At 44.5% G+C, this 14,138-nt stretch overlaps 1 protein-coding gene across 1 annotated transcript; it reads left to right on the forward strand.

Annotated features, from left to right (window-relative positions):
• The first annotated feature begins 5,626 nt into the window (after positions 1-5,626).
• ZNF425 (zinc finger protein 425) lies at positions 5,627-13,885 on the forward strand. Its single transcript, XM_032840266.1, has 4 exons — positions 5,627-5,663; positions 6,651-6,777; positions 8,491-8,646; positions 10,872-13,885. Exons 1-4 carry the CDS (start codon positions 5,646-5,648, stop codon positions 12,824-12,826), a joined length of 2,256 nt encoding a protein of 751 aa, XP_032696157.1. The 5' UTR covers positions 5,627-5,645; the 3' UTR covers positions 12,827-13,885.
• The last annotated feature ends 253 nt before the right edge of the window (positions 13,886-14,138 follow it).

Below are 14,138 nucleotides of genomic sequence, written 5' to 3' on the forward strand. Positions count from 1 at the left end.
AAGAAAACACTATGATAGGGTTCTGATACTGTGCAACTGGGGGCCAGACAGCTACATTCTTACCAAATTTCTGCATTCAATACAGACTCCCCCATTCATTCCTTTTTGGAAAACAAGATTTTGCTTCTTGCTTATTAAGGAGAAAATATCAATGTTGGCCTATAAATAGCGATTCAAATCAGACTTCAAAGTTGACAAATAGGGACACCTGGGTGGCTCAGTGGGTTAGGGCCTCTGCCTTCGGCTCAGGTCATGATCCCAGGGTCCTGGGATCAAGCCCCGCATCGGGCTCTCTGCTCAGCGGGGAGCCTGCTTCCCTCTCTCTCTCTGCCTGCCTCTCTGCCTACTTGTGATTCCTGTCTGTCAAATAAATAAATAAAATCTTAAAAAAAAAAAGTTGACAAATATAACCATGAGAGTCTTAGCCACAGGTTACAGTGTGTTTTCTCTTTGGGGGTTAATGTACACCTACCCCCTCATTTCTAGCACCTACAGTGAACAGGGAATCCTAGTAACTTAAACAGATCCTGGCTTAGTAAGGCCCTAGAGAGAAAAAGTAGAAATAAAACATTATAGAGTACTATAGGTAATTTTGGGTGAGATTCTTCCTCCTTGTATGAGTGTAGGTATGATTTTTCAGAATCTCAGGTTTCTCTTAACCACATATTTAAAAAGGACTAGTCATATATTTTCATTAAAGTGTATATGATGCTTTTTAGTGAGATGAGAAAGGCAGTTTTCCATCTGGTTCTGGGATTTTTTTTTAAGATTTTATTTATTTATTTGACAGAGAGAGATCACAAGTAGGCAGAGAGGCAGGCAGAGAGAGAGGAAGCAGGCTCCCCGCTGAGCAGAGAGCCTGATGTGGGGCTCGATCCCAAGACCCTGGGATCATGACCTGAGCCGAAGGCAGAGGCTTCAACCCACTGAGCCACCCAGGCACTCCAACAATGTAGCTTTTAGTCCTCATAGTCACCCCATATGATAGATACTTCTGAAGTCACATTCTGTGTGTTTAGTGGAGTAACCCTTTCACTAAAAAAGTCTATTTACTATGTTAAGGTTATAAAGATTTAATATTAATGTGGAATGGAGGACATCCAATAGGCCTGCAGCAACCCTTTCAATTTCTCCATCTGTTGCTTCACTACCTCCAAAGACCTAATGACTATCTTAGAGGCAGAATGGTTCGGATGCATAGACATCTATCAATTGACTTCCATTTTCTTCTTCCTTTGGTCTAAACAAGTAGTTCTAAAACATAAATGCATGTCAGAATCGCTGTACAGAGTTGCATCAAACCATTTTTACTGTAGTTTATATGTTAGAAGCAATTTAAGAGATGTTCAAGGTGATTTTGAATATAAATGATTTTTGCCTAATATGTTGGCTTTAGGCTGAATCATCTGCAGGGAAAGGATACAGGACCAAGAGATTCAGGCTAGAGAGAAAAGAAGAGTTGAGAGAAGAGAAGGAAGAGACTTCTAGGTAAGGTGAGAGAGTGTCTATCAGGATACTGGACAATCTGAGGTCGAGGGAGGTGGGAAGGAAGCAAGGCCAGGAGGAATGAATGCCAGATACTGTGGTGAAAGTGCTTTATCTGTGCTGTCTCAATTATAGTAACCCTTTGAATATGGAAACTAAAGTGATGGGTATTCAAATGACTTGCCTGGTGCCACAAAGATGGCAGATGGTTGAGCCAACATCCAAACCCAGGTCTTTCTCACTCTAAAGTTCAAGGTCTTCCTACCATTGCTGGCTTCCTTATAGGTTAGGACTTCCTGAAGTCAGTCAGAAAGAACTCTCGGGAATGGAGATATATTGGGTTGGGATGACCTAAAGCTTGGGGCAAGATTCCTGTAAGGCCGTGTAGGAAAATAATCTTCATTCCTCATGGAGAACAGACAGGCTCACCTGCTATGGATAGTTTAGGAAACTGAACAGAATTTTACAAAAATAGCTGCACCCTTGTCTATTCATGATTTCTTTCCTTCTAAAAACATAGAAGAGGCATCAAGACAGTGGGCTCTCATGTACACAGCAAGTGTGTAACACGTGGTGGTGTCTTTCAGGTGCTCACTTCTCTGGTCCTCTGGGAATATAATTTTAGAGTCCCAGTAAAAGACATTGTAAACCCAGAAGCCAGACCTTAATTAGGCTGAAAACTGTAATCACTCTACAAAAAATCATGCCCCCCAACTTTGAGGACCTGCTAGCAGCTTTAGAAGAAATAGCCATAGGCTACAAGGACAACAGTGGAGATGTGTAGCTAACCCTGCCATGCTCGTTGGCAGCAGGAGAAGGCAGAACACTAGAGAAATATAAGAACCACTAAAGAAGGGGCGCCTGGGTAGTTCAGTGGGTTGAAGCCTCTGCCTTTGGTCAGGTCATGGTCTCAGGGTCCTGGGATCAAGCCCTGCATCGGGCTCTCTGCTCAGCGAGGAACCTGCTTCCTCCTCTTTCTCTGCCTGCCTCTCTGCCAACTTGTAATCTCTATCAAATAAATAAATAAAATCTTAAAAAAAAAAAAGAATCACTAAAGAAGTCAGGGAGTGCCCCAGACACTCATCAAAAAGAAGGGGCTCCATTGGCTTTGTAGGCTCATGAACACTACTAGCTAAGGGTGTAAAGTGAATTTCACTGTAATAGAACAAAACTGGATATTAGAATAGCTAAGAACTACTTTGCATTCACAACTAACACCATATACTGCTATAATTATACATAGCCAGTGGCTTTACTCAAAGAAAATAAATGTGATATGAAATTTATATAAATATGTAAGTCTATTTTCTAGGATCCATCAGCAAATTATCAAATAGGAAATAAATAAAGAGTTCATGAGGAAGGAAAAAGGAATTAATGCATAGAAAATCTATAACTTCATAAAACTACACACACACACACACACACACACACACACACACAAGTACCAGTAAAACATGGGCTCTCTCTGTATTATTTCTTATAATTCCAGTTGAATCTACAATTATATGAATAAATTTTTCTATTTAGAAAAGTCTACAGCCTCAATAGTAATTAAGTGAATGCAAATCAAAACAAAATTAAGTTCTGGTTATATAACATGGATGCTAGAGCAAATGAAAAATGTTGGCAGGGCCTCCTGACTGGCTCCTGATCTTGGTGTTGTGAGTTCAAGCCCCATGTTGGGTGTAGAGATTAATTAAAAATAAAATATTTTGCGGGCACCCGGGTGGCTCAGATGGGTAAGCGTCTGCCTTTGGCTCAGGTCATGATCCCCAGCTCCTGGATTGAGTCCCATGTTGGGCTCCCAGGTCAGCTGGGAGTCTGCTTCTCCCCGTGCTTGTGCTCTCTCTGTCTCTGTATCTCTCTCAAGTGAATTTTTAAAAATCTAAAAAAAAAAAAATTATATATATATTTATTTATTTAAAGATTATTTATTTATTCATTTGACAGACAGAGATCACAAGTAGGCAGAGCCAGGCAGAGAGAGAGGGGGGAAGCAGGCTCCCCACTAAGCAGAGAGCCCGATGCGGGGCTCGATCCCAGTACTGGAGATCATGACCTGAGCCGAAGGCAGAGGCTTAACTCACTGAGCCACCCGGCGTCCCTCAAATATATTTTTTAAATGTTTCAAAAAAGATGGGAGACATGTTACCCTCTTACATTGTTAATAACATTGCAAGTCACTTCAATCAGTTCTGAAACAATCAGAGTTTAGCATTTTCTACAGTTAGAATTTTATACAGGTCATTGTGTAGTTCTTTTTCCTTGGATTTTTTAGTTTTGAAAATCCTGCATGCTTCTTTTAATATGGGTAAGAAAGGGAAGATAAAGGAGTAATGAGAACTCTCCAAACTTAACACACATTTTTCTGTAAATTTAAAACTGATCAAAATAAGCCTATTAATTAAAAAAGAAAGAGGGATGCCTGGGTGGCTCAGTCGTTTGAGTGTCTACCTTCAGCTCAGGTCATGATCCCGGGGTCCTGGGATAGAGTCCTGTTCCGCGGGGAGCCTGCTTCTCTTCCTCTGCATGCCACTCCCTCTGCTTGTGCTCTCTCCCTCTCTGACAAATAAATAAATAAAATCTTTAAAAAAAGAAAAAGAAAAAAAAAGGCAAAATACACGAAAAGTTATTAAACTGTATGCTTTAAATCGGGGAATTGTTTGGTATATTAATTACATCCCAATAAAGCTGCTTTCTTTAAAAAGTAAAAGAAAATGAAGTATGTATTTTGTAGTTCCTAAAGCAACCACAAAATAAAATATAAAAAGATATAGTGAAAATTATAATAAGTGAATTAAAATGTAATACTAACAGGTTCAAATAACCCAGAAAAAGGAACAGAGAAATGAAAAACAGAGAGGAAAAGCAGATGATTAATAATAAAATGATAGATGTAAATCCAGATCTACCAATAACTACACTTATTGTAATTGACCTACATATAAAATAAAAGAGACTATCAGAGTAGTTGAGCAGATTGCTAGCAGCTCTATTGTAAGAGTGGGAATTCTAAACTTTGGGCTCCTCATCTGTGACACAAACCCATCATAGGTGTAGTGCGCACCTGGTCACCCCAAATCATTCCCATGGGACTTGGGGGCAAGGAAATGACGTGAACTTAAAGCTCATGCTACTTATGACCCACGAGCCTTGTGTTTTGCCAAAATGAATGAAACTATGGCAGGTGGATCTGTTAGCTTGTTCGAGGGGTGGCATTTCAGATGCTCCACAGTTTTTTACTGTGAGGTTTACGGCAGGAATGCAAGGCTGGTTCAATGCTCAGAAATCAATCCTTCTAATCTATCATATTAATCGCTTAAGGGAGAAAAACTACACAATAATAGAAATTTATGCATTAAAGGCATTGGGCAAAGAAAGATCCCACTCACAATACACAAACCCAGCAAACTAGGAATAGAAGAGAACGTCCTCAACCTGCGAAGACGTATCTACAAAAACCTACAGTTAAATATCAGCTCGGCCTGTGTCCAAGGTAGACCAGAAGTGCCCTCGCTGAAGCAGGGCCGGATTGGGTGGATAGATTGCCAGCCTCCCGGGCCCTGGCCCCTGGCGGGAGGATTGGGCAGATCGGCACACTCTCAGAGTGCCCGGCACCACAGACTCCGCATTTGCCTACGGCGGGGACCGACTCCCTGACCCCCTTGGCTGGCTCAGGTCCCTCACAGTGATCCTGTCCTCGCCTGGGGTCAGCTTCGGGGAGGAACCAATCCCCGCACCCCCTTTCCGTCCAGGGCTCAGTGAAGAGCGAGTCTCCTCCCTACTTGCAGCTCACTCTGCACGTCCACCTCTCCGTCTCCCTCTCTCCAGCGCCTTTTAGCGCGTCTGGGTCTCGGTGCTCGTCGTTTGGAGACCCCCGGCAGAGCGAGATGACCTGCCACCCACGGTGCCACAGCCGCTGTGGCCAGCCCTGCCCATGCGGCTCCCGCGGACGACGCTGTCTCCTCCGGCCCGCAGGGGGCGCTGTGGGGCGGGGATCAGGCTCGAGTCCCAGCGTGCACCGCGCGGGGGCTGGGCCTGCGGGGCTGGGCGGGGCAGGAGGCCGCGCGCGGAAGGGGTTGCTGCGGGGCTGCTGTGGATCTGCCTAGGGTCTCAGCGTCTGTCGGGCGGAGGACCTGGCGGGGTCTCCAAGGGCCATGGCGCAGCCGGGTCCGGTAAGCGGGGTCGTGGAGGGTGCGGGCCGTATCGAAATTCGTCCCATTCGCGATCTGGAGTGGGGTCCCGAGCCGGGGAGTGAGGTAGCGGGGGACTGTCCGTGACCCAGGACTGAGCTCCTAGCTCGCGGCCGGCGAAGGCGCGGTGGAGGTGCCGGAGTTACTCTGCATTGGGGCCGGAAGAGAGGGGCCGAGTGGAGAAATCCAGGGTCTTACCGGTCGTCCCCTCAGGTCACCCGTCTTTTCCCGCCGTGTGTCGGGGCTTTTTGCACGTCGGTGTTTCTCTCGGGCTCTTGTTCCGTGCTCTGCTGGTGGAGGTAGCCTCTGCGGCTGCGTCTGTATAAACGGATGAAAAAAGTTGCGGGAAGGAAGAGTGGGCATGAGAGGACCTGCAGACTGGTGGCTCTAGGAGAGGCGAGAAAATGTGAAACCAGTGGGGCTGTTAATGGAAAATGTGAACACTGGTTTTAGAGTTTAAAACGCATATCCTGAGCTTAATCTATGAAACTGTTAAGTTCAATTAAGTATAGTCTGCCTACCTATGCAAGTTTTTCTTCTACCCTTCCTGAAATTTCTTATCTAATAATCTTACTCATGTAATGCATTTTCTTCCCTTCTGCTTCTCACCCCTTCCCGCAACAGGTGTGGGATACAGGGAACCTTTCTGGACTAGTATCTTTGCAACTTCCTATGAGTCTGTAATTATTTCAAAATAAAAAGTTTTTTAAAAGTCTCGCATAGCAGTAATTGCTTGTTGCTAAGTAAAGGATTCCCCTCTAGAAGGGTACACGACCTCAAAGGTCTGCTGGTCATTCATTCACTCTGTGGGTCCCGTGGACCTCTGTGACCCCTCTATTACATCGTTCATGGCACCAACCAGAGAGAAGGAGACTTTAGCGTAGTTTCCTCTGGTCTGTTAAAGACACCGACATCGAAAGACAGTAGCTTGAACATGAAAACGTATGCATGTGTTGTTTGTGATTCCAGGTAATAATGACATTTGATGATGTGGCCTTATACTTTTCGGAGCAAGAGTGGGAGATCCTGGAGAAGTGGCAGAAGGAAATGTATCAGCAAGTGATGAAGACCAATTATGAGACTCTTGAGTCCCTGGGTAAGATGGCTTCAAAGGTATCATTTTGGGGGAAGCTGCCTGCTATCAATAGGCTTTCTGTTCTGTATGAGCTGTTGCTGGTTGAACATGATTCTTTGCCTAATTTACACTCAGAATATGTAATTAGCTTCTATTACGGCCTGGGAATATTTAACTTGTCCCTTTTTATCTAGTGGCATCTGCACTCCTCAGTCTTATTAATTCTGCTGTTTCTTTCACCCAAACACTCCCTTGTTTCTCCCACAGTTAGAATTACTCAATAATATAACCATCTCTCTCTCTCTTTTTAAGTGTACTCTTTTATTTTTTTTTAACTGATACTTTGATGCCTACTTATGTTGCCTAGATATGATGAATTTTCTATCCTCATAAGAACTGGGAAAATAGCTCTCTGGTAGAGGGAGAAAGAGCAGGGGGATGGGACATATAGGTATCCCTAGAGAAATACTGAGGGGGCAGATTTGAAGAGAAATTTGTGGAGATTTATACCTTGCTCTTTATCCAGCTTGCTCTAATTCATTCATGTATCATTAAAACCATTTCTACTGTTTTCACTTTAATAGGTGATCTCAGTATAACCTGTAGCATTCTCTCCCTCCTTTGGGGTTTATAACCTCTTCCATCTGAGACAGAAAGGACAAGATGAGTCAATTGTGTGAAATCAGGGGGAAGAGAATTTAAGCAGAGGAAGGACTAGTGCAGAAATTTGAGGGTTGGAATATATGTGGTCAGTGTGTGGTGGGAGCCACAGGGAGGCTAGGAGAAGGGGACAGTGGTATACCAAATGAGGAAGGGGCCTCTAGAATTTTATTCTAGACAAAGGGAAGGTAGGATGATGAGAGGATTTACACAGGAGTAATATGTCAACATTTGTTTAAATGTTGAGTAATTTGAGTAATTAACTCGAGTTAATTACTTGAGTTGCTATGTGGAGAATGAAAGGCAGTGCACAGCAATGAAAAGAAAGACACCAGGGGCGCCTGGGTGGCTCAGTGGGTTAAAGCCTGTGCCTTCGGCTTAGGTCATAATACCAGGGTCCTGGGATTGAGCCCAGGGAGCCTACTTCCTCCTCTCTCTCTGCCTGCCTCTCTGCCTACTTGTGATCTCTGTCTGTCAGCTAAAAAAATCTTAAAAAAAAAAAAAAAAGTGTTTAGTGATCGGTCTCTCTCCCTGACCCCCTGTGATTTTGCTTTTTATTGTTCTCATAATGATCATTTATTTGTTAATGGTTTCTGCCTTGATCTGTTGGCCTTTTATTTTATTTTATTTTTTTTTTTAAAGATTTTATTTATTTATTTGACAGACAGATCACAAGTAGGCAGAGAGGCAGGCAGAGAGAGAGGAGGAAGCAGGCTCCCCGCTGAGCAGAGAGCCCGATGCGGGGCTCGATCCCAGGACCCTGAGATCATGACCCGAGCCGAAGGCAGCGGCTTAACCCACTGAGCCACCCAGGCGCCCCGATCTGTTGGCCTTTTAAAAATCATTGCCCTTCACTTCTCTTTCCTTTAATTTTGTGAAATATTGCAGAGGACATCTAAGCTAAACAGTTTTGCTTAGGCTAAAATTTATTGTCATTCACGTAATTTCAAGGGTTTTGATCTTTTTAACCTAACTTTGATGATGTATTACTGGAATCAAACTTAACTGTGAAAATCACTTTTAGTAAAGGACTCAGGCAGACCCAGACTGAGTCTGCGTGGACTCTCCCTGCAGGTGGCATTTTCTCCAAGCCGAATTTGATCACCTGGATAGAACAAGGGAGAATGCTGTTAATCAGAGACCGGGGACCCTTGGAGAAAAACATGACACTTAGCCCTTCTACTGATGAGCAGCAGGACTTACAGAAGACTGGAAAGTTACAGTATTTTGGTGAGTATGATGGATTTAGGGTCATGACTCATTTCATTTTCCTGAATCTTTCTGGGTAGGCAGCTGGACATAGTGACTAAGAAACATTGTTTTGGTGAATATTAGTTTTTTTTACTTAAGTGGGAAACAAACACAAGAATGTATTACTTTTTATAAAGAGGGACGTTGTGTATGTTTCATTCAAATAAAAGAAAAAAATTATGACCCTGGAAAGAAGTACCCGTAAAAGAGCAAGTAAAAGGACACACTTGCCGAGCCCTGAGGAACAACCACCTTCTCCATCACACCGTTGTGTCCATTTGAACATAGAGAAATGGAAAGCTGTCCAATTTGGTATAATGTATTATTTTTTATTATGCACAGTTTTAGAACTTGGGTTTGTTTTTTTTTTAAGTTCCTTTTGAAGGATTCCTTTTTGAATTCCTTGTAAGAAAAACATTGGAAATCCTTTATAACACTTTAAATACTTAAGGGAATATGTCATTTTTTAGACTATGCTAATGTTTTATTAAATGGAGACCTTCTAAGTCCCTGGTAGTCAAGGGATTCTCTTGAAGAGAAGGGGATTCGAACCCAGGGAATGTTTGATAAGGTCCATCAAAAGAATAAAAGAATGCCCAAGGACGTTATTTCATTGCCACCGTCTCTTATTTCATTCATCTAACGAGTATATAGTCCCTACCATGTTCATAGGACTGTCAGTTATTACTTAGGCTGGGGTGGGACGGAGAGATCTACATATCTGTATGTATATCTGTAGGAGTTTACTGTCTTCCTGACCTGACGTTAAGTGGCAGTTAAATTAGTCGATTCTATTGAACTGTTGGACTAGTCCTCTATGAAATAGGACTGTATACAAGTTAATAAAATAAGTGGCAGTGGTAGTAGAGTTATAGGGATTTAGGGGAGGATGAGTGGAGTAGAAATAGCAGTTTCCCAAGAGGACTTCTAAGGAATTAGGATTTAAAAAACAAAGAATGTATAGATTTGGTCAGACAGAGAAGATCACCAAGGAGGATACATGAGCTGAGACTCAGAGGTGGGAACAAGCGCATTGTATTTAGAAAACGTATAGCCGAATGTTATTCTTGGGATGGTATGGGACATGGAGAAGGGGAAACATAAAGTAATGTCAGATTATCTGAGGCTAGGAAAGCCGAGGCAGAAGTTTGACTTCATTCTATAGAAAGGTAGGACCTAGAAAGTTTTCTGAGTACCAAAGAATGAACAACTTTAGTGGCTGTCCCTAAAAACCAATGTTCCCTTTGTGCCAAGTGGCACTTGTCCAATAATCAGAACTGCTCCTCTGCCTGGAATAAGTAGTAAAGTGGTAAGAAATAGAGGAGTCAAGGAGGTAGGGAAGAATGATCTAGACGTCAGCTGTGGAGCACATGCTAAATGACATCACCCAGTTGGAAGCATTACCTATGTTGTTGTTAAGAAGACCACAGAGCATAATCAGAGTCCTTTTCAGGGGGCAGGCCCACCCTTCCTGACAGGTGAATTTTCCTCCTGTGTTAAGAGACTTAAAAAAGAAGAGCCCCAGGACTCAGTTCATCAGGTGGGAGAAAAAGCAGTTCTGAAATATAGAGGCTGCAATTGTTCTCTCCGGTTTTTGTGGATGAAAATAAGGTGCCAACTCGTTAGCTCCCTGATTCTTGTCATCATGGCTTTTCCTTTGGGAACAGCACTGACTGTGCTCATATTAATACCTTTCTGATAATGAGGTGTTCCTTGAAAAAGGGAATTATTCCTATAGTGTTCTTTGTAAATTTAATCACTTGCCATTTGACATTCCTAAAAAAGATGCTTTCTGTAAGCATTTCTTCCAGAAAGCTTTTCCTGAAATCTGTGGTAGAAGGGGCAAGAATATGACCCAAAGCCTTATTTCACAAATTTCAGGAAATAGAACGGTCCTATTCTCAGACTCTTCTCTTTATTTTCTCTCAACTTCTGCTTACCCTCTGAGGGTCATCCATAAGTTCACAAGATCTAGTTCCCTGTTTTTTTTTCCCCCCACATGTAGCCATTTCTTAACACATAATGGAAGGATTTGCATATCACAGTTAACCTTAAATGTAATTTACTTGTGGAGGCAGATGCACAGTTATCAATCAATGAGATTCCTTTTCCCGTGCTGTGAGAGATGTGAAGACAATTCTTGAGGCCACCAGTTAACCCAGGGACATTACTGGTAAGGGTGGGTCTTCTTTTTTTCTCTCCAGGTGACCAAGGAACTCTCGGGGCAAAAGAGGAGGAAGGCCATTTAAATGGTCTAAAGCAGGGTTCATATGCTACCTTAGCCGGGCAGGAAAGAAAGATCTTATCAGATCAAAGAGCTGCGTTACAGCATCCAAGTCTCCAAGAAATAGGGATTGTACATCAAAACCTCGACCTCGGAGCATCTGGTCAGGATAAGAACAATCCAGGGCGTAAGCTGACAGGTACTCCAGACCACCTGGAAGTTCCACCAGGACCAAGATTTTATTCCTGCTTTGTCTGTGGAAAGGTCTTTCAGCTAAAGAGGGACTTGGTAAAGCACAAAAGAAGCCACTCTAGGAGCCAGCCCTGTAAATACTCAAAGTACAAAACCAAATCCAGAGGGAACCCCGAGCTCAGGTGGCACCGGATGATCCCACGGGAGAAGCCGCGTTTCCAGTGTGGCAAGTGCGAGAAGAGCTACTGTCTCAGATGCAGCCTGGTCACTCACCACCGGGTCGTTCACTCGGGGCTGCAGCGCTATCCATGCCCCGAGTGTGACAAGACCTTCCAGTGTGAAGCCACTTTGAAGAAGCATCTGCGTTTGCACAAAAGGGCGAAGCCATTTTCCTGTGAGCAGTGTGGCAAGGGTTTCATCCAGCGATGCAAGCTCACGGAGCACCGCAGGGTGCACACTGGGGAGAAGGCTTTCCAGTGTCCAGAGTGCCACAGAAGCTTCCGCCTGCAGAGGAGTTTGAAGGCCCATCTTTGCCAACACAACGAGAAGAAGCCCTTCCATTGTCCTGAATGCGGCAGAAGCTTCTCCCGGAAGGCTGCCATGAAGGCCCACCAGAGAGCGCACAGTGGAGAGAAGCCGTTCTCTTGTGACGAGTGTGGTAGGAAGTTCACACACAAGACGAAACTCACTGAACATATCAGAGTCCACACCGGAGAGAAGCCCTTCCAGTGTCCCGAGTGTAAGAAAAGTTTCCGCCTGAAGAGAAGCCTAAAAGCCCATCTGTTCCAGCACAGTGGGAAGAAGCCCTTCCAGTGTCCCGAGTGTGACCGGAGCTTCTCTTGGAAGAATGCCATGAAGGCCCATCAGCGTTTACATAGTGAGGAGAAGCCGTTCTCCTGTGGCGAGTGTGGCAAGAGGTTCACCCGGCCCTCTAAGCTCACTCGCCACGGCAGAGTCCACAGCAGGCAAAAGGAATTCTCCTGTGGCGAGTGCAAAAAGACCTTTCCTCGGCAGTCGAGGCTCACGGAGCACCTCAAAGTCCACACCAGAGAAAAGCCCTTCTCCTGTCCTGAGTGCCCCCGGAGCTTTAGCCGACACTCGCACCTCGCTGAGCACATGAGACTTCACAGTGGGGAGGACCCTTTCCAGTGTCCCGAGTGTGACAAGAGCTTCTTCTGGAAGGCCTCCATGAAATTCCACCAGCGGATACACAGGGGCGAGAAGCCCTTTGCTTGCGGTGAGTGCGGTAAGACCTACACTCAGCAGTCTCAGCTCACGGAACACAAGAGAATCCACAGTGGAGAGAAACCCTTCCAGTGTCCTGAGTGCCACAAAAGTTTCCGTCTCAAAGGAAATTTGAAAAGCCATCTGCTCCAGCACAGTGACAAAAAGCCATTCTCCTGCGTTAAATGTGGCAAAAGTTTCACTCAGCAGTACAGGCTCACCGAACACATTCGAGTCCATAGTGGGGAGAAGCCCTTCCAGTGTCCCGAGTGTGACAAGAGCTACTGCATAAGGGGAAGCTTGAAGGTCCATTTGCATACGCATAGTGGAGAGAAGCCCTTCAGGTGCTCGGAGTGTGGCAAGGGGTTCCTCCAGAAGAGAAGTCTGAGGACCCATCTGCACCATCACAGAGGGGAGAGGCCTTTTTCTTGTGATGAATGTGGAAGGAGCTTTACGTACATGGGGGCACTGAACACCCATGTTGCAGTACATGCCAAGGAGGAGCCCTTCAGTGTCTAGGTCAGGCGGTGCAGAAAGGAGGCGACAGCTTTCAGGTGGAACCAGCAGCTCGTGGGTCCACAGCATGCGCTGGATGAGGAATTCACAACACGTGGGCCTCAGATACGCTGGCCGGCTGCGCAGCAGGCAGGGCGTGATGGCTGCTTGGCAGAGACTCCCAATAGTCCAGACATCTCTGCTCTGTAATCCCCATGGGCAAGGCCTGCCAGTGAGGGAAGGAGCATTTTCTTTCCGCTTCCTGTTCCCAGGCCTCCTTACTTAAATTTGTGTTGAGATTTTCAGTGTTCTCATAGTGAATTTTCATTTTCTCCCACGTGGTGAGAGAGCATCTGTGTTTCGGCAGGACTTCTCTCTATTGCCAAAAATAAATGTCATCTCCCATCTCCTTTGTTAACAGTGGTGCACATACGTGTCATTTCCCCTCTGGATTAATTTAAATCACCTAAAAGTCCACAATTGCAAGTCACAGAGTCTTGTATCTAACCCCTCTGCATTTTCAACAGTGTATGTCAATTTGCCAAGAAACAGACTTGCCTTAATATTGGAGTCTCTTAGGTAAATACCAAAGGGAAAAATACTGCCAGTCCAGGACATCTCTCCATTTTTTTGTTCTGTGGCTTAAATCTGTCATCATAAGGTGATTTTCCATCCTGTTCTAGCAAACCTTTGTCTGTCTTTTGGACTGTCTTTTTTAATATCATTCCTACAAAAATGTATAGATTAGCTTCCTTAGGGAATCCTTGGGGCCTATGTAAATTTTCCATTTTTGTAGTACGTGGTGGTTGTGGATTACCTGAATCGGCCGGAACCAAGGGCACCCCACACATCAGCGTTTATATAAAAAAGGAGAGATGCCACCTCCGGTTGGTCCATCCCTGTAGGTGCAAGCATCTCGTGAATCAGTGGTGCCTTTGTGCAAAGAAAAAGACACTTTCTCTAACCCATGCCAGGGCGTGTGTGGGCTGGATGTCAACCTTGGCTGGCCTCTTCACCAGCGTACCTCAGGACAACTCTGTGCCTGCCTGGGAGACATGTTGAAAATACAGGCCCTGCGGACGCCCCTCACACCCCCAGATGTACTGAGTGACAGTCTTTTCAAGTGAAGTTGTTTGAAAAGTTTCAGAACATGTGATGTAGTGAGTGGCGAAACTGGAAGAAGGAAGGCTCTGTTTGAAAGCATTTTAGTCATCCTGTGAAGTTAAGGTTAGGCCTTTTCCTTTAAGCCTTTTCTCTCCTCTGTTTTGTATTAAAGCTGCTCATAATGAAAGTTTCTTACCTTATGGATGTATTAGCTCAGGCTATAACAAAATGC

This window comes from Lontra canadensis, unplaced genomic scaffold (genome assembly GCF_010015895.1).
Source record: "Lontra canadensis isolate GAN:19392208 unplaced genomic scaffold, GSC_riverotter_1.0 scaffold111, whole genome shotgun sequence".
Lineage (NCBI taxonomy): Eukaryota > Metazoa > Chordata > Mammalia > Carnivora > Mustelidae > Lontra > Lontra canadensis.